The 26,268-nt window shown below is 45.0% G+C and overlaps 1 protein-coding gene across 1 annotated transcript in view; it reads left to right on the top strand.

Annotated features, from left to right (window-relative positions):
• Positions 1-24,076, top strand: part of Stard9 (StAR related lipid transfer domain containing 9) — a 94,303-nt gene extending 70,227 nt beyond the window's left edge. The window contains exons 22-32 of the mRNA XM_051183618.1: positions 1,095-11,165; positions 11,345-11,542; positions 11,934-12,117; positions 12,480-12,617; positions 21,620-21,737; positions 21,859-21,974; positions 22,165-22,229; positions 22,350-22,552; positions 22,718-22,797; positions 22,972-23,130; positions 23,513-24,076. Of these exons, the coding sequence (XP_051039575.1) occupies positions 1,095-11,165; positions 11,345-11,542; positions 11,934-12,117; positions 12,480-12,617; positions 21,620-21,737; positions 21,859-21,974; positions 22,165-22,229; positions 22,350-22,552; positions 22,718-22,797; positions 22,972-23,130; positions 23,513-23,614 (11,434 nt within the window). The 3' untranslated portion in view covers positions 23,615-24,076. The remainder of the gene's footprint in view (positions 1-1,094; positions 11,166-11,344; positions 11,543-11,933; positions 12,118-12,479; positions 12,618-21,619; positions 21,738-21,858; positions 21,975-22,164; positions 22,230-22,349; positions 22,553-22,717; positions 22,798-22,971; positions 23,131-23,512) is intronic.
• The last annotated feature ends 2,192 nt before the right edge of the window (positions 24,077-26,268 follow it).

The following is a 26,268-nucleotide window of genomic DNA, read 5'->3' as shown; positions in this document are numbered from 1 at the left end:
AATTTCTTCTTTTGAAGGGACTTGCCTCATTTTCATGTGTGTTTTAGACCTAGACTGTCCAGATGTAGTTCTCTTTATGTCCTATCCCACAGGCTTCTTTGATCCCACAGGTTGCCTCCTCCCTGAACTCACACATGACTCCCAGGTTCATGTTTGGATCTGCCTCCTCAGCTCCTCACTCCCTCTCTGCTGTCACAGGATGGGAAGCAAATTATCTCCTAGATCCCTTAGAGTAGAGGCTCATGTCTTGTTCTGTGTGTCCTTGGCCTTGCTCAGAAGAATCACACAGTGTCTGTTGCTGTTCTGCTTGCTCACCTCTCTGTTCTTTAAATAACTGGGCAGAAAACAACTTTTTATTATGGAAAAACTTTAAACTGCAAAAAATTGAGTGACTTATGCAGCACCTATTTTCAGCAGTTATAAATATGTACCACATTCATTTCTAGTCCTACCATCTTCCAAAGTATTTAAAGCAACATCATGTCGTTTTAACACCATATCTTCAAGTATGTACCTATGAAAATGTATTCTGTTATACTTACCAAATCACATCTACAAAGGTCAAGGTTGATAGCTTGATAGATTCTAAAACCTGGGACACACTCTATTTTCCCAAGTGGCTTCAAGTGTGTCTTGGTTTTTCAAATCAAGATCTAGGTGTATTTCTATACTGTCTGCCACTATTAAATCTGAAGTTCCCATAGTCATTCTTTCCTATTTCTTATCAGTGTGCGAAATGGGTCAATTCTGTAGGTGGTCCCGTTTCATAGATTTATCTGCTTGGGTCTTTATAGCTTTAAAGTTGTTCCTGCTTTCCTCACATAGCCAATTTCTTGAAATATAATTCAGTTAAACTTTTTCCTATGATAAAGCAGTTGAGGGTGGGGGTTGGGTAACAGTATGCATCTGAGACTTCTGAAAGCCAGGGCTTTGTTGTCAAAAGTCTGTTTTTGTATGTATTGAGCTGAGGACTGTAATGACATTGGCCTGCTTTCCACCTTCTTTCAAGCCATCTAAGTGGCATGCCACATTCCTTCTGTTGATAGGCCATAGGGGATATTACTTCTCTGAGATGGCTTTCCTTATCTTCACAGTGCTTTCATGAACTGGAACCCTTCCACCATGTCACCACCTCTGCCTGACCTGACTCACCAAATACCAGAGAAAACCCTATCAGCAGATTCCATTCCCCAAGCTGCTGCTTACCCTCCAAGGACAGGATACTTGGGGAGGAACAGCCTCCATCCATCAAGCTGGAGAAAGCTCTGTCCAGCCAGGGGAGCCTCAGCCAGAGGGGGAGTCTCTGCCCAAGGCACCTGTCTCACTGTGAGCCACGAGTCTGTCAATAGCCAGGAAACTGAGACATTGGGTAAGCAGCCCTGTCAGATGACCTCCCAGGGCTTAGTGACTAAGAAGCTAAAGCCAAGGGATGGTTCAAGGACCACTGCTACACAGACCAGAAGGGCTAAGGGACTAGTAGTCTCTGGCAACACAAAAACTGGATGGCAAAAAGAAGGGAGCTGTGGGACCTACAAGGCTCCTAAGGAAACCACTTCCCACTCTACTTATCTCAATGGGTCCAAGCTAGCAGCTGGGCATGGGAAAGCAGTCAAGACTTTCCAGGCAGAATCCAAACCATTTCCTCCAAGCAGGGCTTCAAAAAAACACCAGAGGGTGCTGCCAGCAGCTAGGGGCAGAGATGTTGCAAAAAAGTGCTCTCGTTTGCCTCATGGCAGTCCTTTAAAAAGACAACCTAACACAGGGAATTCAGACATTCTGGCCTCCTTCACAGATTCCAGACCTATAATGGATCGTGCAAGAGAAAAGGACAATGATTTATCTGACACTGGTAGCAGTTACTCAGTGGATTCTCTCTCTTACATCTATGCCAAAGTCCCAGAGGAGCTGTTGAAGCCAGCAGGCCTTCAGGAAAAATGGGATCTTCCAGATCAAGAGAACTCTGAAAGTGACAGCAGTCAAATATCTGAGGATTCACTTGCTGAGAAAGGGTACCAAAGCCCCCTAGAAAACTCAGGGGGTGAATGTTCTACCATGAACCATGGGCAGTCAAGGGCCAGAATTTCATGCTGTCTAAGTCGCCTCCCCAAGGCCTCTGACAGTAGTGTGTGTGCTCGAGCACATAGGAGCTTTTCTTTGGACAGCCTGATTGACACCGAAGAACTAGAAGAAGAGAGGCAAGAGGAGTCTTTTGCTGATGAGATGCCTACAGAGACTTTTTGGCACCTGCAGAAGGCCACCCTAGCTGCAGTAGACCAGGAGGCAACATGCGGGCCTAGCCCTGTCAACCACAGAACAGTAGTCAGGCTAAATGCCCTCCAGCCAAAGAACAATTCATTTTACCTTGATCCTCAGTTCCAGCTCCACTGTGAGCAGCCTGAGTCAGAACAAGCCAACTCCCTCCAAAGCATGCAGCTTTCAAGAGGGAGCCCCCTGGTATCTGTGGATTCATGGTTTTCTTGTGATTCTAAGGTCAATCTCAGCAGCCCCTCAGCAACTGTACAGTCTTTATGTCCAAGTCCTGATGTACATGGAATTCAGCCCCATGATGAGATGCCTGGACACTGGCTAAACATCGAAGAAGTAAAGCCACCAGGTACAGTCCTGCCATATAACTGCAAACTGCACCAAGACAGTGCTGAGCCAACCTGCAGTTCAGATTTGTACACAACCTCTGCTTCTCATACAGCCAAGCCCTCAGTTTGTGGAAGTCAAAGGCTCCTTCGGCCGGGAGTTGATGGTGTCTTTCAGGACAAAGAAATCCCTGACATGATCTATCAGGGCATCTCTGAAGAGTTACACAATTCTGACATGTCAAGTGTGCTGGCTCCCTCTGCCACATCATTGACTCATGTAGGCACCATTCATGAGAAGGACTGGGCTGCCCTTCAGCAAAAGTATCTCCTTGAAATCTCTAATTCTGTTTTGGAAGCTGTGAGAGAGCCCAGGCCAGTTTTCTCCTTCCTGGAGGAAGACTCAAGCTCCCTGGCTGAAGCTTCTGAAAAAGTAGATACTCACTTGCCAGTTGGCCCTGGGTTGTCTAAAAATTTAGATTTCAGCTACTTTCCAGCCCACCTGTCAAAAACCAGGCACCTAAAAGCAGAGAAAGACCATGACAGTTTGAGTGCCAACTTAGAAAGTGCTTCTGATCTCTTCAGTACCACAGAGAAGGTGAGTTATAATAGGGCATACTCAGTAGACCTAGAATCACTGACTTCTGGTTCTATAAACACACAGAGCTGTAAAGCAGGAAACAAGATACCAAATTATGTGACAGAAGCATGGGAAGTCAAACAGGCCAGCTTGGAAAGATGCCTTCAAGATAGCAGGAACCCTGGGCTGATAACTTCCTCTGGGCAATATTTCTCCCAGAAGAAGGCTTATCATAATCATGATACATTAGCCACCAAAGCAGACCAATGGCCTCAAGATGGGGCTCTTCTCAGGAAAAACACTGCTGTCCCTTCAAGACTGTTAAGTCACCACAGCCGCCCGCACCCACTGCTGGAAGAGAAGGCAGATTCTCAGCAGCAAGCCAAGGAAGCAGCTGGAACACATACAGACACTTCTTGCGCTTCCACTTCAAGTCAAGAGCTATCCCTGCACTCTGCTCCCTGGAGTCCTTTCCCATCTTCTCTACAGCCACCTCCCTTGGAAACATTCTATGTAACCAAAAGCAGGGATGCCCTGACAGAAACCGCCTTAGAGATTCCAGCCTGCAGGGAAGCCTGGGTGCCATCCCCACCCCCTAGGGAAGCCTGGGGCTTTGGTCATAGCTATCAAGTCCTCCAGAAAGCTCACTGGAAGAATAATGTACCCAAGTTGTCACATAGCCAGAATTCTAAGATTGACCCATCTCAGCAGATGACAACAAAGAGGCCAACTAACCTGAACACAGGAGAAGTTACTGAGGAACTGGAGACATGCTCTAGAAATATGAGTGAGGAAGGGAACCATGATTCTACTTACTGTTTTGTAGCTCAGAATACACATCATTTCCCTTCTGGCAGCCTCAAAGTTTGTCAATGTGGAAATCAATTTGGAATTTTAAATAAAAAGTACAGCCTCGCAGTCCACAAGGAAGGAGAAGGGGCCTCTGCATGGCACCGCTGCAGTGTTGCCTTTGATGGCAGTGAGTCAAAGACTTTGCTTTTCATTTGTGATTCCAATGCAAGTGGGGAAGAGCAGAACCCACTCCCACCACAGGTCCAGGCCTGTGGTGTACACAGCCAGTCCTCTGGAGCCAGGTCTGATTTCATTGGTAAAATCACCAGTTTAGACCTAGAGAAGGTCATACCAGAGGAAACTGATGTTTCTTTGAAATCCAGATCATTTCACTGTCGAGTAAGCAGCCCCATGATCATGGCAGGAGGTGGGAATCCAACTCACAGATGGGAGGAAAGAAATGAAACTGTGCTTCTCAGGGAAGTGATTTCCAAAGACATCCAAGAAGAGTTCAGTCTCCCAGGAACCCAGTATATCTGTGAAAGATGCCATCTAGTTATGTGTTCTCAGGAAAGAAAGCCTATTGAATGCAAGGTCCGTGGGCAGTCACAAGAAATAAAGTTCAAAGAAGAACCGTTGGGAAAGAAACAGAACAAGAGAGTTAACAATGCAGATGAAATGGCTAGGCTGATCAGGAGTATAATGCAGCTGGAAACTGGCATTTTAGAAATTGAATCCAAGCAGAACAAGCAGCTTCATGCTTCCCAAATGCCAAGAACAGAGTTTATGTTCCAGGCCCTACAGGACCAGGAGAGGGCTGACCATGTCCTGATTCCAGGAAGTTCTGGAAAACATTTATTTGTTGAGAATCAGCCATCTTTTCCAATACAGATAGAGAATGGTATCTTTGGAGACAGTGAGGCTAGGGAAATGGAGGGTAACAATGCTGTCAGTAATAATGCCCAGACCCAGAAAATCATAGGAAGCCTGTTCAGATCAGGGGGCTATGCACAGAAGAGGCAGTCTGAGAGTGAACACTCACACCCACCACCTGGAATAGAGGGACTTGCCAAGGATACGTGTGATTCTTTGGGGAAGGGCATAGCTCTCAGAGAGCCTAGCAGCATTTCCCTTCACTCAAGGAGAAAGACAGTGTTAGCTAGAGCCCTGCCATCACAGCCCAGTGTAGAAAGCTCTCCTCAAAAGGACAAACTTCTAAAAGCATCAGCTGACTTCCAAGACCAGCCTTGGACCTTGGGAAATCTTGAGGAATCAGAGACTGTGAAAAGTTTTCAAGAAAGCCGAATTGGTGAACTCCCAAGTGATTCAGGGTTGCAGGACACAAACACTCATGGGAGAGTTAACGAAATGACAGTGGAAAGGGGAGGAGATCTACAAGAAAATATGTTTTCATCCACCCAGAAACTTCCCACTTCAAGCCATCAGTGTAAGGGCACATTTTCCAGCCAGAAGACTGTCTCCCCATTCCATAACCAGACAGACTTCTCTGCAGCTCTTCCTTATGGAGAACCAAGTGGTAATCAATCCTTGCATTCTCCAAGCTCACCAAGAAGCTGTTTGCATGCCTCTGACACCAAAGGCATTTCTTTATTTGAGTACATGTTAGAGCCTACAATGCTGAAAATTAATAGAAGTTCCTTGGCAACTGGAGTAGGGCATCAGGATTATAGTGAGGCCAGAAGCAGTAGCCCACAGGGAAGTGTTACAACGGATGCTTCCACTGCACACTCTGACTGTTGTGGATCTGTGACACCCATGGTCATGAGAACTAATGATCAGTCTGTTACACCACAGAGCATTCTACTAGAGACAGAGGACTGGATAACAGTAAGCACTAGCCCCCAAGAAGACCAGAGAGGGGACTTCAGAGTCATGTCAACGGGCTTGGCTACTCAGGAAGAGCTGGGTACTGAATATGAGGCCGCTATACAAAAAGAAATAAAAACCAGTTCCTTGGATGGGGTTTCAAGGCAGACTGAAAAGAGGGTCAGTTTCCTCTTACAAGAAGACAGTAACCATGGTGAGGAGGAAAGGCAGAAGGCAGAGAAGTCCGAAGACCAACAGCCTGCTAGCAGTGCCTGCTTAACATCTTCGTCTCTACTGAGGGCACCTGATCTGGAGCCTCTGCCACTACTCGACTCCTCTATCCATGCATCCATATGCCTGGCTATCTTGGCAGAGATTAGACAGGCAAAAGCCCAGAGGAAGAAGCTTAATGACTTTGCAGCTGAGGGGACAGTCCTTCCTTATGAGACTTCACAAGAAGAATGTTTTTCAGAGGCTGCTGGTAGGCCTGGGGAGCAAATGGTTAAGCTCGGGTGGGACAGCACCAGGACTGAGGACGAAGCCCAAGGACTGCAAGTGGCATCTCCATCTGCCGTGTCAGCAGACCTCTTGGCTGCGGAGAGGAAAGCCCAAACCATGCCTCCCAGTGCAGAGGGCTTTCAGCATCTTCTCAGTCCTGAAACTGACAGAGGACCAGGGCATCATTTGCTGGCTTCCCCTCACATTGTCCCAGATCTAGAGAAAAGACATTGTACTGGAGAACCAAGGGGAGCAAGTGGATTGTCTGATTCTTCTGAAATCATGGAGAAAAAGAAAAAGAAAGAAACATCCAGCACACTGTCCTGTGTTGATCCTTTGGCCCCAGACAGGCTTCTTTCTACACCAGCTGCAGAGCAGGATGGAAGGGTAGGATCAGAGAAAGTGTCTGTCTTACCTTCTCAAACTTCTTGTGATGATCCTGGCAGGATTATGCATGGGCAGAGTCAGTTAGCTGCATGGAAAACTGCAGCTAGTATGTCCGTTGGTAGTCAGGACAGCTTCCCAGAGCATCAGGAACCTACAAGTCCAGATGGTACATGTGGAGGAGGCTCAGGTAAAATCTTAGTGACCACACAGGAAAGAAAAGCAGTCCATTCTGAATGTCAGTCTGTGATCTGTAGTGTTAGTAATTCTGCAGGCCTCTCAGGGCCTAAGCAAGACCATGTCCAGTGTTTGGATGCTTCTACTGGCTTAGAAGAAATGAAGGCAAGTCCAAAGTTATATGCTGTTCATGTAGGAGCTCCTAGAAAGGCTGAAGCAGATGCTCACGTCAAGTGGAAAAATGTTGACTCTGGCCTAGCAGAAGGCCATGGAGCTGACAGCAAAAATCCAAGGTCATTGCTAGATCAAAGACCTAGCCTGCATCTTAGAGAAGATGCTCCAGGTCTGTGCCCAGAAGAGTGCCTTGTCTCCGAAGGGAGCACTGGAGGCAGCAAGCCACTTGGCTTATCTTACAAGGAGGAAGAGAACAGAACTATTCCTTGCCCTCAGCTAACTGGTTCTCAACCTACTGATGCTCATGCCTGCTGTTCCCATTCCTCTACTCTGCCATGTTATAGAGATGGTTTCCTTAGGAAGGAAACTCTACATCCCGTCCACTTACATTTCATAGTACCATCTAGGGCTTGTGAAGTGGATGGAACAATAGAGAGCTTTTCCAAAGACTCTCTGGTGTTTTGGGCACATGACCTTGAGCACAAACATGTTAATGTAGAATATGTGCCTGTAGACAGCAGCATTCCCAACCCATCCACTGTAGCTGTTGTCTCCTCTCCAGCTCAAAGCTGTTATTCCCTTTCCACCTCGGAAGTTGAGGCAAATTGCTTCACCCATGCAGTTGCTAGTAGAAAGTCAGTTGAAGGTTCTGAGAAAAAGACCTCAAGGAAGAAGGCTAGCACTACTCCTCAGGATGCTTATTCAACTGGTCCTGCAGGCTCGCACTCTGAGCCACATACGACTTTGAAGGATAACTCTGTAGGGGAGAATATACAGGCATCTCAAGCCAAGCCAGAACCTCCTGTGGTGATTCAGGCACCACATACCCTAAATTTAAATGAAGAATCTGTTGACAGTGAGCTGGTGATGCCAGCTCAGTATGGACATTTAGGAAACATCACCAGATGCTGTTCAAAAAAGATACAACTTTCCACTGAGGTCAGGGGTCACAGTTGCTTGTGTTCCCAAGCCAATTTTATAGACAGGTTAAAACACACCTGCCACCCTCAGATTGAGACTTCGTGGGAGGAAGAAGAGCAACAGCAAGACCAGGCTTCAGGAGATGGCAAAGACCATGCCCAGGTTGGAAATCCAGCATCTTCAAATGAGGGTGGCTTTGATGGCTTTCATACTAGAGATAGTAAAAAAGAGGAGATAGTTGCAGCCAAGTCTCCTGTGTCCCAAACTTTCTTTTCAGACCCTGAAGACTCAGCTTCTCTGCCCTTCGGGCAAACTGAAACATCCCAGTTTATTACCCAGACTACTGGTCAACTCTACTCTGGAAGGGAGCAGCTGGCTCTCCGCCACAGGCACTCACTTCCTGTGATTGCGGTCTTCTCTGGCCCTAAACATGCCAGGTACTCTCCTAGACCTCATTTCTCTGTGATCAGCTCATCTCAATCTCTTCATGAATTAAATTTGAGTGTGGAGTCTCCTTCCTCAGCTGGTGAAGATGCACAGGCGCCAAAAAGATTGTGGAGTCCACATTTCAGGGGCCATTCCTCAGAAAAACCAATGTCAACATCTCCAAAGATTCAGGATTGCATTCAGAAAGCTCCATGTAATGTGAACAATAGCCCCACTGATCACAGGCCCCTGAAACCTGTCATTCCTCCTTATCCAACATCATCTACTATATCATGCATGCCAACACCTGATTTCATGACTGACTGGACGCCTGGTACTTTGGAACAGGCCCATCAAGAAAAGACAGATACACTGAATGTTCAGGATGTGCCAGAGAATTGGCACACTCAGGTAGACAAAGACATGCTGCACTTTGGTTCTAGTGACATAAATCCCTATGTCCTGCCCTGGTGTCCACAGGAACCTGTGCATATTGGCTGGAAGCAATATGTGTTTGGAAGTGTAGTTGATGTGTCTTGTAGCCAGAAATCCAAGAGCCTAATACCATCAAATATGGCTCGGTGCTCTAGCATGAATTATGCCCAGGATGACAAGAAATTCCCATTTTACTCCCATCTCAGGACTTATGCCCAAACCCGGGACCTGTCAAACATGTGCAACAGTATTGAGAATGACCAAAGTTCAAACAAAGGCTGGGAAATACCGAGTTCCTCACTTGCCATGGAGAAGCCCCATAAGTTGATTGGCTCTGAAGAAGTTGCTCCCACTCGGGATTCTGACAAGAGACCCCCGTTCAGGGGCTCTTCTGAGGAAATAGGCTGTCTGAGGAGTGAGCTGCCTGTGGCTGGAGGGAGCGCCACAGCTCCAGTAGATGAGATTGTACTGCTCTGCCCATCTGAGGCAGCCTGTGCTGTGGCACAGGCCAGGATGAATACCCTTGAGCAGGGAACACAGACCCTGAGCAGCAGGCTCCACTGGAGTTGCACTGACATATCTGCTAAGCCTGATACCAGGACAATGTCAGACTCTGAACTGGCCTCCTGGACCAGCATGCACAACCTTTCTCTTCACCTCTCACAGCTTCTGCACAGCACTTCTGAGCTACTTGGGAGTCTCTCCCAGCCAAGTGTGGTCCCAAAGGAGCAGGACATCAAGAATGATTCCCCAGATGAGGCCTCACAGGCCCTCATTGTGGACGGGTGCACTCAGACCACTGTGGATGAGGGAATCCAGACGGACCTGGCCTTACCTCCTCTGTTCTTCCAGGCCCCAGAGGCCAAGCCTCAGGAAGTCACTGTCATCCTTGAAGTAATGGACTCAGGTATCACCACCATGTTTCAAGAAAAGGGAGATGTCCCAGGAGTGTTTCACAAGAGAGGGGCAGAGGAAGCAGCAGAACCCCCAGATCTCCATGAAAGAAGCACCCACTATAAACTACAGAGCCCTCCCATACCCTCACCATGCTTGAGGTTTCAGAAAGCTCATCTTGGGCAGGACCTTACTTTCATGAGCCCCCCACCTTCTACTGATAGTTCCCCACCTCCCAGCCTGCAGCCAGAGGAATCTCCCATGGTGGTCAACAGTCCCAGCATCCCCCACCATTCAGGGCTCTTCCTTGGTGCTCCAGAATTAACCCAGGAGCCTGATACCCAGAAGCCGGGCCTCTCGAGTGCTCTGCTGGTGGACAGGGCTTCCTCTCCAATCCTTACATTTAGTGCCAGCACCCATGAGTTGAACAACACCTTAGCCTGTTTGACTTCATCAGCTCCTTCAGCTCATCCTCTTGAAGACTTCCAGGAGATTGCCATCAGTCCTGACCTTGCTGTTTGTAATCCAAGACCACTAATGGATAATTCTCAAGCTACTAATGAGTTGGGTGTCTCTCAGAGAGTTGAGTCTCTGGAAAGAGAAGGCAAGAGCCCCTTAGGAAAGAGTTCTGAGGGTTTAGTTCTTGATTCTAGCTCCCCATGCAGCCCACAGCAGAGCTCCAGTTTCCAGGTTAGTTTCTTAGGGCAGGCCCCTCAGCAGCTTCAGCCCACGAGCACCACTGGAGACCAAAGCAGACTGCCATCTCCTCCACCAAGGCACAGGAGCCTGAAGCTAAATGACAGCTTTGTGCCTGAGAAGGTGGCTTCCATAGAGCATGGTCCACAGAGAAGTAGGCAGCCAAGTCAGTGGCAGGGCCCGGTAGCAAATGAGGGTGAGAGCTCGGTGTTTATGGTGAAGCCACAGCCCAGTCCAGATCTGTCATCTTCATGGAGAGAACTTCAGCCCCTTAGTCCTTGTCCTATCTCCGATGCTGCAGGACTTCGAAGTCCTGCTGTAGAGCCACCTCAGGCCTGCCAATCTGTGGGACTGTTCTGCCCTGGTTCACATGGGTTTGTGGCCCCTGATCTCCAGCATCACAGCCTGAGGGACCTCCCAGTTCATAACAAATTTGATAACTGGTATGGAGTTCAGGATGGATCTTGTGGAGAGCTGCATGTCAGTGAGAATCTAGGGGTTGGGTGTGATTCCAGTTCTGTAGACCAAACACAAAGTTCCCCCCAACCTTCTGACAATTACAACCAGCATCCTGAGTGGCCCCGGTTGGAGCATGTCCCTTTACAAGTAGGGGTCCAGAAACCCTCACTCAGTGTGGAACTCACAGAAGCAAAATTAAACCGTGGCTTTGGGGAGGCAGATGCTCTGCTGAAGGTGCTGCAGAATGGGACAGGAGAGGTGTTTGCTCCTCAAGAACCTGCTATGTCCTCTTTGGGGGAACTCTACACCAGGTAAGGGTCCTGGGCCTGGAGGGTAAGGGAAGGCAAATTAAGATAGGACCCAAGGAAACTTAACTGTAAGCTATTCACTCTGTCCTTGCTCCCCTCAGGGTTCTTCCATGGGGTCAGAGAACTTGAGGGTTAAGACCATGTAGGACCAGCTTTAGTGAATCAATCACATTTTGTTTCAGGCAGAAAAGGACTATAGAGACCCTCAAAAGAGAGAGGGCTGAACGACTTCATAACTTTCGTCGAACACGAAGCCTCAGTCCCCAGAAACAACTCAGCTTCCTGCCCAACAAGGATCTCCCTGCCTGGGAACTTGACTTGCCCAGCCGACGCCGAGAATATCTGCAGCAGCTGAGGAAGACTGTTGTGGAGACCACTAGGTAAGAGTGAGTATGGAGCCTGCAGGAAACAGGCTGTGTGGGAGTTGGGCTGGGGTTTGAGCATTCCAGAGCCTTTTTCTCTGGATAAACTGAGGTAGATGTTGGGGTAGGGGGCAAATGGAAATAGGTTGTATAGGAGAGAATGGTGCAGAGAGGTGGAGATGGGCAGAAAGTCATGGGAAAGCATTAGACAGAGGGACTCACATGTGCAAATCTGTGTGCCTGGGTCTTAGAATGGCTTGTTCCTCTTTCTAGAAACCTCTCCTAAGAACATAAAATGATGATTTTGTAGACAGCAGGAGGTTGTGCTGAGTCTGCTGGGGTGGATAGGACTATACTTTATGCACTCATCATGTTAGAAGGTGTCTTTCCACCCCGTGAACTTCCCTAGGATCCCAGAACCAGCATCAAGGTCAGCCCACCCACCCTCTGACATTGAGCTGATGCTTCGAGACTATCATCAGGCCCGTGAGGAGGCCAAGGTGGAGATTGCCCAGGCTCGGGATCGGCTCAGGCAGAGGACTGAACAAGAAAAGCTGAGAATTCGTCAGCAGATCATCTCCCAGCTACTGAAGGTGAGGAATGAGGTGATCCTCTACTTTAGGACAGGCCTGGAACCTGGGCCAGATCTTAGTCTCTGGCAGCCTGTGGGTCTGAATACACTTGGAGGTGTAGGACTCGGCTTTCAGCCCAAAGCTGGGCTCATATTCCCTTTACACCTTCATAGACCACTCTAGTTGCAGACTAGAGTGTGGAGGAAGAGGCTTCTCTGTGGAGTCAGGAATGTGGGAAGCATGGAGAATGGTGGCTTCTGGGAAGTAGGTGGGAGGACCAGGAAAGTGAGTGGCAGCAGCTGTGGAGGTGAGAGGGAAGGTTGGGAGAGAGAATGTGGTAGAGAGGGAGTATCAGTAGCTGCTTTTATCTGTCTTCTTCCCAGGAAGAGGAGAAACTACAAAGTCTAGCCAACTCCAGCTCCCTGTGTACCAGCTCCAATGGAAGCCTGTATTCTGGTATTACATCTGGTTACAACAGCAGCCCAGCCTTCTCAGGCAACCTCCAGTCCCTAGAGGTTAAGGTGAGTGGACAGACATCAGGAAGTTTCTGAGATGAAAGTATGTGTAGGACCTGTGCCTTTTCAAGTTCTCTGCTGATCCCTTCCCATGTGCTTTTAGTTTAGGGCTGCCTTCCTCTCCCTTTAATCTTGCATCTCTCTCTCTCTTTCTCTCTCTCTCTCTCTCTCTCTCTCTCTGTGTGTGTGTGTGTTTAAGTTTTGTTTTATTTTTAATTATATGTATGTATGTGTTTCTGTTTGTAGGTACATGCATGTGAGTACTGGTGTTCATAGAGGCCAAAGGCTGATATCAGATCCCCATACAGCTGAAGTTACAGGTGGTTGGTTGTGAGCTGTGTAACATGCGTGCCAGAAATGTAGCCTGGGTAGTACACAGCAGGGCATGGTGGTGCGGGCTTTTAATCTTAGTACTCAGTAGGCAGAGGCAGTTGGATCTCTGTAAGTTTAAGGCCAGATGGGTCTATATTGTAAGATCCAGGATAGACAGAACTACATCGTGAACCTTGTCTCAAAACAAAACAAAAACAAAACCCAGCAAATAAACAATACACATTAAATTTTATTGATTTATATACTTTTGATGATGATGTTTGCCCTTTTAAAAAGATTCATTACTGAGCTGGAGAGATTGTTCAGTGGTTAAGAGCACTGGTTGCTTTTCCAGAAGTCCTGAGTTTGATTCCCCACAACCACATGGTGACTCACAACTGTCTGTAATGAGATCTGGTGCCCTCTTCTGGCCTGCAGGGATACATGTAGGCAGGACGCTGTATATATAGTAAATAAATAATAAATTTTTAAAAAAGATTTATTTATTTTTGAGACAGGTGCTCACTGTATATAGCCCTACCTGGCCTGGAACTCATTATGCAATCCAGGTTGTCTTTGAACTCACAGAAACCCACCTGCCTCTACCTTTGGCTCCTGAGTGCTGGTATTAAGGGCACATGTACCATCATACCTAGCAAGGTATGCATGTGTACCACATGAGTACCCATGGAGATTAGATGAGCGCATCAGATTCTGAGACTAGAATTACAGACAGTTGTGAGCCACCATGTGGGTGCTCGGAATCAAATCCAGGTCCTCCGGAAGAGCAGCCAGTGCTCTTAACACTGAGACATCCCTTCAGCTCCAAACTTAAGTTTTTATTTTATCCTAAATAGTAGATACTATTTTAGGATAAGATCGTAAGTAAAATGGTATTGTCTTTAGACTTTTAAAGACTTAAGACTATTAGAGATAGAAATATTAAGCAGCTTGTTTTATGTTTGTTGTTGTAGCACTGAGCTAACTGAAGGAATGCTAAGCTAGCATAATAGGTGGTTTGTCCAAATCTACAAGGTCAATGAAGATACTCTGAAGAGACTGTTTGAACTGAGATTAGAATGGCAATGAGATTCAGAAGAACTGAGTGGTACTAGTGTTGGTAGAGAGGCAGTCTAGGAAGGGAGGCCTTGGAGTGTGAAGAACCTAGCAGGGGCCTGTGTGGATGGAATATAGAGCAAGATGGCTGAATGGCAAAATAATGTATTGAGAATTCTGTCTCCTTTCTAGTCTGATGTTATGTCACAGAAAGGATCTTTTTAAATGATAGAACACACACACACACACACACATATTAGAATAATTGGATTGCAAGAGGAAGGGACAAGAGCAGCCATGGGAAGACTGTTAGATGACCATGACAGAATTGAGCAAGATGGTGAATGCTTGGTTTTAGTGTTTCCAGTGAAGATCACCAGATACAGGTGCAAGGAGAAGAGAAGTTTCTTGGTGACTGGTTGGATGTGGGAGATGAAGCATGGAGTTGGAAACAGCATGCACTCCTTTGTTAATTCCCATGGTGTGTGCTATGTATGTTTGGGTGCACATGCCACAGTGTGTGTGTGGAGAGCAGAGGGTAACTTTATGGAGTTTGTTCTCTTCTTCCATCTTTATGTGTACCCTGGGGATTGAACTCAGGTTGCCAGGCTCATATGGCAAGTGCCTTTACCTGCTCATCTCTGAAATCACAATTGACCTGAGGTAATGACCATGGCAACAACAATGAAGGATGCTGGAGAAGGACTAGGTTGTTGGGGGGAAAGTTGGGAGTTTGATATTTACTTACTATGTTGAAGGTGCTTCTGAAGATTTCAACTTAGAATCAAGAAGAAGCTAGTTAGAATCAAGAAGGCAGCTGGAAACATGAAGTGCTCAAAGTAAGGCCTGTCTGGAGAGAAATATTTAAAATTCATATTATAAATTAAAATGGACATAGTAAAACAAATATCTAAATAGTGGCATACACCATGTGACATGAAGGGATGTTTCCCTCCCCAGAAGTATTCATCTTAGTCACATGGATAGTATAAACACATATGAATATGCACATGGACAGTGTATATACCCATATTAATATGCACATGAATAGTGTGTACACCCATATGAACATGCATATGGATAGTGTATATACACATGTGAACATATGCATAGATAGTGCATATACCCATATGAACATGCACATGGACAGTGTATATACCCATATGAATATGCATGTGGATAGTGTGTACACCCATATGAATATGTACATAGATAGTGTGTACACCCACATGAACATGCACATGGATAGTGTGTACACCTGTATGAATATGCACTTGCTGGACCTGGGATTCAGTGGGAAAAGTGCTTGTTGCTAAGACATGAGTTCAGATCCCAGATCCACATAGTGGAAGGAGAGAACCAATTCCTGCAAATTGTCCTCTGACTTCCATATGCACTTTTTAAACACTTTTTTAAAAAAGATTTTCTTATTTATTATGTATACAGTGTCTGTCTGAATGCATGCCTACAGGCCAGAAGAGGGTGCCAGATCTCACTACAGTTGGTTGTGAGCTACTGTGTGATTGCTGGGAATTCAACTGATGACTTTTGGTAGAGCAGCCAATGCTCTTAACCACCAAGCCATCTCTTCAGGCACCCCCCTGCCCCTTTCAAAATGCAATTAAACCAAGGAATATGTCAGGATTTTTTTCTCCTTAAAAATACCTTTGGATTAGCCTGTCAGTAGGTTTATTACCAACTCACTCTTTTTCATAGCTAGTGTTTCATTTTTCTCTTTTATTGTTTTTAATAGGACTCTTTGTATAGATAATACATTCATGTAGTGGAAGAGCCAAAAAATAGGAATGTATCTTCCATTTTATTTATTTTTGACACAGCGTCTCACTATAGATACCTGGCTGGCCTACATCTAGCTATGTAAGCCAGGCTGGCCTCAAACTCAAGAGATCTGCCTCTGCCTCCCTAGTGCTGGGTAGGATTAAAGATGTGTGTCACTGTCCAGAGCAGATCTTTCTTAATTCTTCATGCTGTCTGTTTGTTAGCATTTTTTCTTTGCTGTGCAGAAGCTTTTGCATGTGATATAATCTCAACTGTCAATTTTATTTATTTAATTAATTTTTTGAGACAAGTTTATTTGTATAATCCTGGCTATCCTAGAACTCAATCTGTAGATCAGGCTGGCCTAGACCTCAGATATCCACCTACCTCTCAGGCCTTCTGAGTGCTGGGATTAAAGGTGTGTGCCTAACTCAACTGTCAATTTTAAAATTTTGTAGCCTGGCTCAGTAAATCATCGTGCCAGTTTTGAAGTATTTCCTCTGTTTTCCTATAGTAATTTTAGAGCTTCATGTCAAACACTAAGATTTCTGATCCAGACCCTGGGATGGTGGTACACACCTGTCATCCAAGCTTTTGGTATGTTGAAGACAGATCATGATTTCAGTCAAGATCATCTGTGGTGTATAGAAAAGAAAATCTTTCTATCCATTTTGAGTTGATTTAATTATGGTGAGAGATGAGGGTCCAGACCCAATATTGTGCATGTACTACTCATTCTAGTGACATTTGTTAGGCTGTTTATTCTCTAATGTTTGTTTGGGAACCTTTGTTAATTAAGAATCAATTGGCTGTGGATGTAAGATTTATTTCTAGATTTTCCGTGGTCTGTGTATTTTTATGTCAATACCACATTGTTTTTGTTACCATGGTTCTGTAGTCTGCCTTGAAATCAAGTATTGTGAACCATCCAGCTTTGCTCTTTTTACTTAAGTTTTCTCTGTTTAGGAATACATTTTCATGTAAAGTTAGGATTAGCTTTTATATTTCCATGAAGAATAGCATTGACATTTTTATGAGGATTATGATGAATCTGTCAGTTGCTTTGAGTGTTGTGGACATGTAATTGTATAATTCTTCCAAATAGTGAACTTTGGGGAGGAGGTATTTCCATATTTGAATTTAAAGATTTTAAAACTTTAACTTAAATATAAATGTGTGTTGAGGAAAGTTTCAGCTCTGCCAGCCTGGTTCCACAACTGCTTCAGCCCCAAATAAACACATGGAAGCGATATTGGTTATAAAACTGTTGGCTGGTGGCTAGGGCTTCTTATTGGCTAGCTCTGTCTTAATTATTAACCCATTACTATTAATCTATATATTTCCACACGGTCTTGTCTTACCATAGAATACCTTACTTATCCTCTCTTCCCAGGATCATATCTCTACTGCTGTTCACCTATACTTCCCAGAATTCTCTTCCTCTGGTAGCCCACCCTATTCTTCCTGCCTGGCCACTAGCCACACAGTGTTTTATTCATCAACCAATAAGAGAAACATAATCACAGGACAGCCCCATCATGTGTGTGTTTGTTTAATGTGTGCACCGGATTCCCTGGAATAGAGTTACAAGCAGATGTGGATGCTGGAAACTGAAGTGTGGTGCTTTGGAAGAGCAGGAAATACTCTTAACCTCTGAGCCTCTCAGTGCCTGTCTTCAATTTCTTTCTACAGTGTTTTGCAATTTTCACTGTGTAGGTCTTTTTCTTTGTTAATTTTATTCTTAGCCATAAAATAAACAAAACACCTATTATGGGTGGGATTATTTTTATGATTTGTTTTTTAATGGTATTTTGAATTTCTTAAAAATTTTATGCATAAGTATGTGTGCTTGAATATGTATATGTGTATCATGTGTGTGTCTGGTACCCGTAGATATCAGGAGGGCATCAGATCCCTGATGGTGTTAGAGACAGTTATGAACTACCACATGGGTACTGGGAACTGAACTAGGTCCTCTAGAAAAGCAGCTCTTTTTTGTTTGTTTTGTTTTCTTGAGACATGGTCTCGATTGTGTAGCTCTGGCTGTGTAGATCAGGTTGTCCTTGAATTCAGAGATCTGCCTGCCTTTTCCTCCCAAGTACTGGGATTAAGGTTGTGTGTCAGTATGCCTGGCTGCAGCATGTGCTCTTAACTACTGAGCTATCTTTCCAGTTCATCAATGTATTCTTGAATTCTGTTGAGAAGTTTTTTTGTTGAGAAGTTTTGCATCTGTATTCATCAGAGAATTTGGCCTACAGCTTTGTTGTTATATAGTTATTGTTATAGACTTTGGCAACAGGATAGTACTGGCTTCCTAGAATAGGTTTGGTTGTGTTCCTTTCTTTTCTATTTTATTGAACAGTTTGAAGAGCATTGGCATTAATATCTAAGGTTTGGTAGAATTTGGTAATGAAGTCACCCAGTATTGGACTTTTATTGTGGTTTTAGTCTTGCTTCTTGTTATAGATCTATTTTTTCATGTCCACTTGATTTTATTTTAGTTGGCCCCTATCTAGGAATTTATCCAGAGCTAGATTTTTCCAGCTTTTAGGAATCTAGATTGTCAAATCATTATCCTCTGGATTTCACTGGTACCTGTCATACTCTGCCCCCTTTTCATCATTTTAGTAATTTGGGGGCAGTTGACTCAACTAGAGTATCCCTTGTTTCCCTTCTGTGTCACATTTGTTCCCTGCATGCTCTCTGCAGGTTTGAGTCAGTCACTCTACTAGGCCAGGTCTTGTTCATGAGGTGGCTTCCCTACTGCAAGTAGAGTGGAATTTCTTTTGGTTTTTTTCAAGACAGGATTTTTCTGTGTAGCCTTGGCTGTCCTGGAACTCACTGAGACCCACCTGCCTCTGCCTCCCAAGTGCTGGGATCAAAGTGTTTGCCACCATGCCCAGCTATAAAGTAGAATTTCTATGGGACTTCAGAGATGGCGACAGGGATTTCTGATGCCCAGAGCCATCCAAATTCAAACAGTAGGTCCATTGTCAAAATGCTTCTGTCTACAGCACCCTAGGGGATGGCTGGGAGTTAAAGTGAACCCTCTCCCAAAGCCAGGCTGTGAAGATTCCAGACTCCTTATCTAGCTAGGCTGTAAGCCTGTGAGGTTTGTGTGGGTGTCATCCCAGTATCCAGGCTGGCCCAATTTGTGCTAATGAGTTTTCTTGAACTCTGTTTATCTTTCACCCCCCCCCCCCCAAGAAGGGAGTCTTTTGGGCAATGAAGCTTGGGCAAGTGCAGGGATATTTTGTTTTTCCTGCTGTGTTCCTTTCTCAGTTCTTTGGAAGCCACAGGTTTTAGTTTGCCATTGTGTGGAATCAATCTCATTGCTCTTTGGTTGTTGTTCCTGGAAATGTGACATTACAATAGTCTGCTTTTGTATTTGTGGAGGAATAAGTGACTGGCACCAGGCCCAGAATGTTTGTTCTCAGGTCACATGTGTCACATTGCACACACTCAGAAATGAGGCTATCATATTGGACAGTCCCCTTTCTCTAGATTTCTTTAGGACTGTAGAGGTATCATGTCAAATCCTAGACATCTCACCATGTCCTTACAGTGTTACTTTGTGCTTCTGTCCTGTAGCTGCATTAGCTAGATCCTGAGTAGGGGATAACTAATGTCCTCATCTTTTTCTAGATGTTAATTAGCAGGATGCTTCTATTATTTCATACTAGATTTTAAACAGATATAATTTACCATTAAAGGAGCATGTATGATTTTCTAGGGCATCACATTTCATATTTTGGAGATTGTCATTTTATGTATTTGTTCATATTGGCTAATATGAAACTATTTTTGCATTCTTGGAATTTTCTAAATACACACCAAATATTTACAAGTGATGCATTATTCTTTTTATACTTTATTTTATGTCCATTGATATTTTGCCTACATTGATATTTTGTCTGGGTGAGGATGTCAGATCCCTGCAACTGAAGTCACAGTTTAGAATTGCAACGAGGGCGCTGGGAATTGAACCTGGGTCTTCTGGAAGAGCAGCCAGTGCTTATAAGCACGGAACCACCTTTCTAGCTGCCCTCCTTTTTAAATTTGTTCTTTCAAGACAAGGTTTCTCCATGTAGTAGCCCTGGATATCCTGAAATTCACCAGGAGTATTATTCTTTTAATGTGCTATTGCAGTCTGATAATTTTTAAGGGTTTCTATATATTTTTTCTATAGTACTTATCTATTTGTTATGTATACAGTATTCTGCCTGCATGTATGTCTGCACCAGAAGAGGGCACCAGATCTCTTTACTGATGGTTGTGAGCCACCATGTGGTTGATGGGCATTGAACTGAAGGACCTCTGGAAGACTAGCTAGTGCTTTTAACCACTGAGCCATCTCCCCAGCCCCAATTTTTCTATAGTTTTTATATTCCAATTTTTGATATCAGTGTTACATATGAAATAATTAATGTACTAACTAGTGTTTTTCTGCTTTTGATCTTTTAAATTTTTTAATGCTATATTTTTCTTGATCCCAATATTCTTTGACCCATAGAGCATAAGAGATATATTTTGGCCTGATCTATAAAATGGGTCTCTGCCCCCAATGCCAATCTAGTTGTCATAGCAATATTAATTCATTATTATAGCTAGAAATTACTAGTGCAGTACTGTCAACATATGACAAACTGAACACTGGCTTCAGGAAGCTCAATGCTGGGAAACACATCTCTTTATGTTTAAATACTTACACTTGTGAAAAGGGAGAGGTGGAGTCAAGTGGAGAAAGATGATGATTAGGGAAAGGGATTCTGACAGTTACAGATGTAAAGCTGACTCAAGACTGTTGTAGCAGGACAGAAAGTAAGGAAGGGGTAGAACTGATTGTCATTTAAATTTTTTTTTTTTTATATTTCTCTAGTGTGTACATATGATGCATGTACCATGTCACACATGTGGAGGTCAGAAGACAGTTTTCACTATCAGTTCTGTCCCAGGTACTGTCATCCTCAGGATTGGTGGCAGGTGCCTTTACCTGGTGAATGTTTTTGTTCCACCGAGGAGCTGGCTTAGGTAGTTTACTAACCAAAGACAGAAGAGATCCAGAGGTCCTACAATGGGACTTGTGGCTCAGTATTGCACTTGGCCAGGGCAAAGGTCCACTGTCCAGAGCTCATTGCTTCTCCCTCAGCTCCCCTTCACTATGACTTCATTACCCACACGAAACCCCTCCAGTGATGGCCTGCTTCCTGCTGCCACCATGATACAGGTGGCTTCTTAACATAATTCAGCAGAGGGCCCCATGGTCAGGTACTGGTTATCCCAACTGCCATGGCCCCTGATCCACAAGCAACCCTTTAAGCCTGTGGCCTAGATAATGAAGCAGTCTTGGCTGGTACCTATTGCTCTTGAGGGCATCTGTCTTAGTTATTTTTCTGTTGCTGTAAAGAGACACCACGACTAAGGCAACTCTTAGAAAAGACAGCATTTAATTGGGGGCTGGCTTACAGTTTCAGGGCTTAGTACATTATCGTGGCAGAAAGCATGGATGGCAGCAGGCAGGCATGTGCTGAAGAAGTAGCTGAGAGCCATATTCTGATCCAGAGAGTGACACTAGACCTGGCATGGGCTTCTGAAACCTCAAAGCCCACCCCAGTGACATACTTCTGCAACAAGGCCACACCTCCCTTAATCCTCTCAAATAGTGCCACTCCCTGTTAACCAACAGTGTCAGCCTAGGTGAGTCCAAGGGCTTGAAGGCTTCCAAAGCATTTAAATATATGAGCCTTTGGGGGCCATTACTTATTCAAACCACCACAGCATCCAATATCCTGAAATCCCATTGTAATTGCTAGTGGAAGACATTTCTGGATCTCCCATTCTAAGCATCCTCTGTTCTACAGGAGGACTCTCGAGTACCAGATGTCCGAGACACTTGGATAGGGGACTGGTGGGGCAGGTCCACAGTGAGGAACAGTCAGCTGTATCTGACCGGGTCTTCCTGGAAGAGCTTAGCTCACAGTGAGTAGCAAGCTTGGGGAATGACAGCCATGAGATTAACTGGCCCAAGACTTGGTCCCATACCACTGTCCCACCACCTTGGTGTTCAGGTCATTACAGAGCCTTCATCTCTTTATTGTAGGCTGCAGAGCCTCCCTGGGCAGTGGCTCTCCTTCCAGTCTATCCAGTTTAGGAACCTGCTTCTCCTCCCACTACCAGGATTTGGCCAAACACATTGTCAACACCTCAATGGCTGATGTGAGTCTGTGCCTATTCCTTTGCCCCTTCTGTTGGCTATAGCCAAACTTATGCTGGATGGGGAGGAGCCAGGCAGATTAGGGTCACCAAGGCATTGGGAGCTTCAAGTACTCTTCATCTTGACACATGATGGGCACTTAGTAAATGTTAGCCAGAACTGGTGAACCCTCTATCTACCCTCTATCCCCAGGTAATGGCTGCTTGTTCAGATAATCTCTACAACCTCTTCTGCCGCCAGGCAACAGCTGGCTGGAAGTAAGTTATCCTGCAGTGCTTGGTCTCTCTGCTATCATTCCCTTCCTTCTCTGCTTTGGTGTCCTGGCACACCTCATGCTGGTGGCCTCTTTTCTATTCCTTGCCTCCTGTGTCCCCCAGCTACCAGGGTGAGGAACAGAAGGTACAGCTTTACTACAAAGAATTCTCTTCTACTCGACACGGCTTCTTGGGTGCAGGTGTGGTACCCCAACCGCTCTCTCATGTGTGGGCAGCTGTGAGTGATCCCACTCTGTGGCCTCTGTACCACAAGCCCATCCAGACAGCAAGGCTGCATCAGCGAGTGTCCAACAGTATCAGCCTTGGTAAGTTCAAGGGCCTGAAGGCTTCCAAAGGCCTAGACAGGGGGTGGAGGTAGAAGTTTGGAGCAGCACTGTTGGGAGCTCCAGATTGCTAGGCAAGATTGTGCTAGAGATCTAGTAATGGAGTAAAGTGGGGCTTCTAAACATGGAATCTATCTGTCCTTCTAGTGTACTTGGTGTGTGACACCACACTCTGTGCGCTGAAGCAGCTGCGGGATTTCTGCTGTGTCTGCGTGGAAGCCAAAGAGGTGCCTATATTGCTAGTGGTAAAATGTTTTGGGATAAACTTGGGCTGAGGTACAAATTAGTGGGTACTAGGGCAGGGTGGTTTAAGGGCCAACTAGTCATCATCCTGACTATACTTAAACATGTCCCTGTTTTGTCATTACACAGGCAGGACTCACATGTATCTCTGTCCCTAGGGGCACCTGTCAATCATGGCAGCTCAGTCTGTGTATGACACATCCATGCCAAGACCCAGCAGAAAAATGGTTCGAGGAGAGATCCTGCCCAGTGCCTGGGTCCTGCAGCCTGTCATCATGGAAGGGAAGGAAATAACCAGAGTCATCTTCCTTGCCCAGGTGACACAGCACTGCATCCTGTCTCATGGCATACCTTGGGGTATTTCTCTCCAGCTGCATAGAATCCCCAAGTTGCTAAGACATCTGGCTAGAGTAGGCTCACAGCAAGGGGAATCAAAGAGGGGGAGGGGGGATGAGCAAATTTATAGTCTTCATGAAGCTCCCAGCACCAGAGATTGGCTTCATATCTTATGGATTGTTGAGTTGAAAGCAGTAGCAGAGCAGAATCCTAATTCACCACTCTCAGGCCAACTCCATCATTGGGGAAGGGAAGGCTGGTACTTAGATCCAAACTCAGGAGCCCAAGTGCATCTTCAGTCACCACTGCCAGAGTGGCTGACCCTGGTCTGTCTGCACCTTCACTTCTTCCTTCTCCTTCCAGGTGGAGCTGGGTGCACCAGGCTTCCCTCCTCATCTTCTGAATTCCTTTATCAAACAGCAGCCATTGGTTGTGGCCAAGCTGGCATCCTTCCTTGGTAGTTAGTATTGGGCCATGGAGCAGCATTGCTGAGATGTAAGCCCAGGACTCCTGGGAACTCTATAGCTGCTTCTATACTCTGAGGCAAGAAGAGCCCAGGCTGCCTATGGTAGCCAACTATGCGATGACACCAGCCCACTAAGGCCACCAAAACCAGTACTTAGTACTTGGTTACCTCTGAAGAGTGAGCAACCTGAATCTCCTGGCCCTGGCTGTCCAATGAACTCAACTCACCTTTAAAATTTCTTTATTTTCTGCCTCCGGGACTCAACGACACACCAAGTGTTCAAAGGCTGGAAAAAGCACAGCCTGCAGAGCTGGGGACTGCAGTGCCTTGGCAAGGTGACTCCTTGGCAGACAAGCACTAGCCAAGGGTGTTCTGAATCTGCCTCCAATATTCAGCTCCATTTTGTGATGGAGTAACAAAAAGGACCAAACCAGTTTAAAGAATCAACTGCACAAACCAGACTCTTGATTTAGAATTGTTTTCTCTCACTGAATGTTTATGAACACTTTACCATTCATATTTACAGACACACACACACACACACACACACACACACACACAAACACACCATTTACTGGGCCACTGTGTGTTACTGGTACAGTCAGTCTACCTTGAACTAAGTACAATGGGAGACCACTACAGAAACAGACAAGATATGGGACCTGAAGACACTGCAGTAATGGCTAGGAGCTGCTCCATGCTGCTTGCTGACATGGTAAGAGGATTTCAACCAGATTGTCAAGGTCTGGTAGGCCTTGACCTTGTCCAAAACTTATGCCTCAACCTCCCAAATGCTGGGATTATGAGCCACCACACCTGGACCTACTTCTTTTTATATAAATCTATTGACTGAGTAGGCTATGGTGGCCATATGCCTATAGCACTCTGGTAGTAGAAGCAGGAGGACCAGAAGTTCAAGATCACCCTCAGGTAAACAGCCTGGGATACATGAGAGCCTGTCTCTATTGACCATCTTTTTAAGTACTGAGCTTAACTGTTCTAATATGATAGAATGGAAAAATGATTGTTTACTTGTATCTTGGCCTGGTGGAACACTCTGAAGATTTTTCCATGTTAATCCAGAAATGGTAGGGAGAAGAAATTCCCTTTAATCCCAGCAGAGGCAGGTAAATCTGTCTAAAGAGCTAGTTTCAGGACAGCCAGGAGTACACAAAGAAACACTGTGTCGGGGAAAAAAAAAAAATCTATTTCTGCCACTCCAACTTTTTGGTGGAAAAAGATACTCTTATGGAGATAGAAGAAAGGTTAAGGGGTAAATTTCTTTGCAAGATTTTTCTAATTTCTTAGAGTATTCCCATATTGCCAATTGAATGTTTGAAATTTTGCTTTAGAATTTATCATATGGTTAATATTTGGCAATACTTGATAATATCCTGTTATATAATTGCCTACTGATTTCCTTTCCCTTCCCCCTTGCTTTTATTTTCCCCCCAGTCAGGATTTCACTGTATATGTAGCTCCACCCTCCCAAGTCCTAAAGACAACGAGCCAAACCACCGTGCTCAGTTTCCGCCTCTTTTCATATAAGTGCCTTACTGAGACTTGGCCAAAAACAGTCAAAAATACTTGTTTAAAAAAAAAAAAATAATAATCCAGGTGCTGGTGGCACACACCTTTAATCCCACCACTCAGGAGGCAGAGAGGCGTGGATCTGTGAGTTCGAAGCCAGCCTAGTCTACAGAGTGTGAACTCTAGGACAGCTAGGGCTACACAGAGAAAGCCTACCTCAAAAAACTGAAAGAACCCTGAGTATCATGATGGCAGTATCTACTCATGGTCCAGAGTTGAGATTTTGTTTACATGCAAATGCTAGTATTTCCTAAGAGCTCAGCAGGTGGGCTAGCTAGCATAAGATGATAAGCCTCACCTAAGACCTGAATCAGCAATCTGAAGCACATAGTCAACCTCTGTAGCTTCACATCCCACTATACATTTAACTATAGATCAAAAGACATTAAAGAAAAGTTTCTTGTAGTTGTTTACATATAGTTAAATCATCTCTAGATAACTTAAAGGATACAGGAGGGGGAAAAAGAAAAACCCAAGAATGTATTTAAGAAGATAGATGTAGTTGTAATACTATGCTAGTATGTACTAGGCAATGGTTGACCACTGTGTATTTCTATATTTGTGGGCCTGCACTGATCCTATTGCAAAAGACAAAAGGTAAGTCAGGCTTTGGAGAGCGTGGGCTCGCTCCTGGCCAGAATGGGGAGCTGAATATTTTTCCCTGTATAAAGTCACAGGTGCCTTGAAGCTAGTGGTCCATGGAACACATAATACAAATATCACCAACTATAACTCAGAAGTTCTGAGGTAAATCAGACATCTCTGCAAGGGAGTACTTGTAAACAGAAAAGAGACTGACTAGACCCTGTTTCTCTTAAGTGTGCACTTTAAGGCTTGCTTCATGGCTGAGTCTTTCAATCAGAACAGTTTGGGGGCTTCAGGCTTCCCCACACAATGTGAGAATTGGCCATTAGTTTACTATTCACCTTTACCAGGGCTCACAGCTTTCTGAGGCAGGGCTGTGGTTCAATCACACCATTATAACGAAAACCATTTATGACTGACTGTCTACTGGGGCTTGAGTACTTCCCTAGGCCTGATAACCAGTACTGATAGAATTAAA

The sequence above is a fragment of the Phodopus roborovskii genome, unplaced genomic scaffold (genome assembly GCF_943737965.1).
Source record: "Phodopus roborovskii unplaced genomic scaffold, PHOROB, whole genome shotgun sequence".
Classification (NCBI taxonomy): Eukaryota; Metazoa; Chordata; class Mammalia; order Rodentia; family Cricetidae; genus Phodopus; species Phodopus roborovskii.
This window is presented reverse-complemented; position numbering and strand designations above follow the sequence as displayed.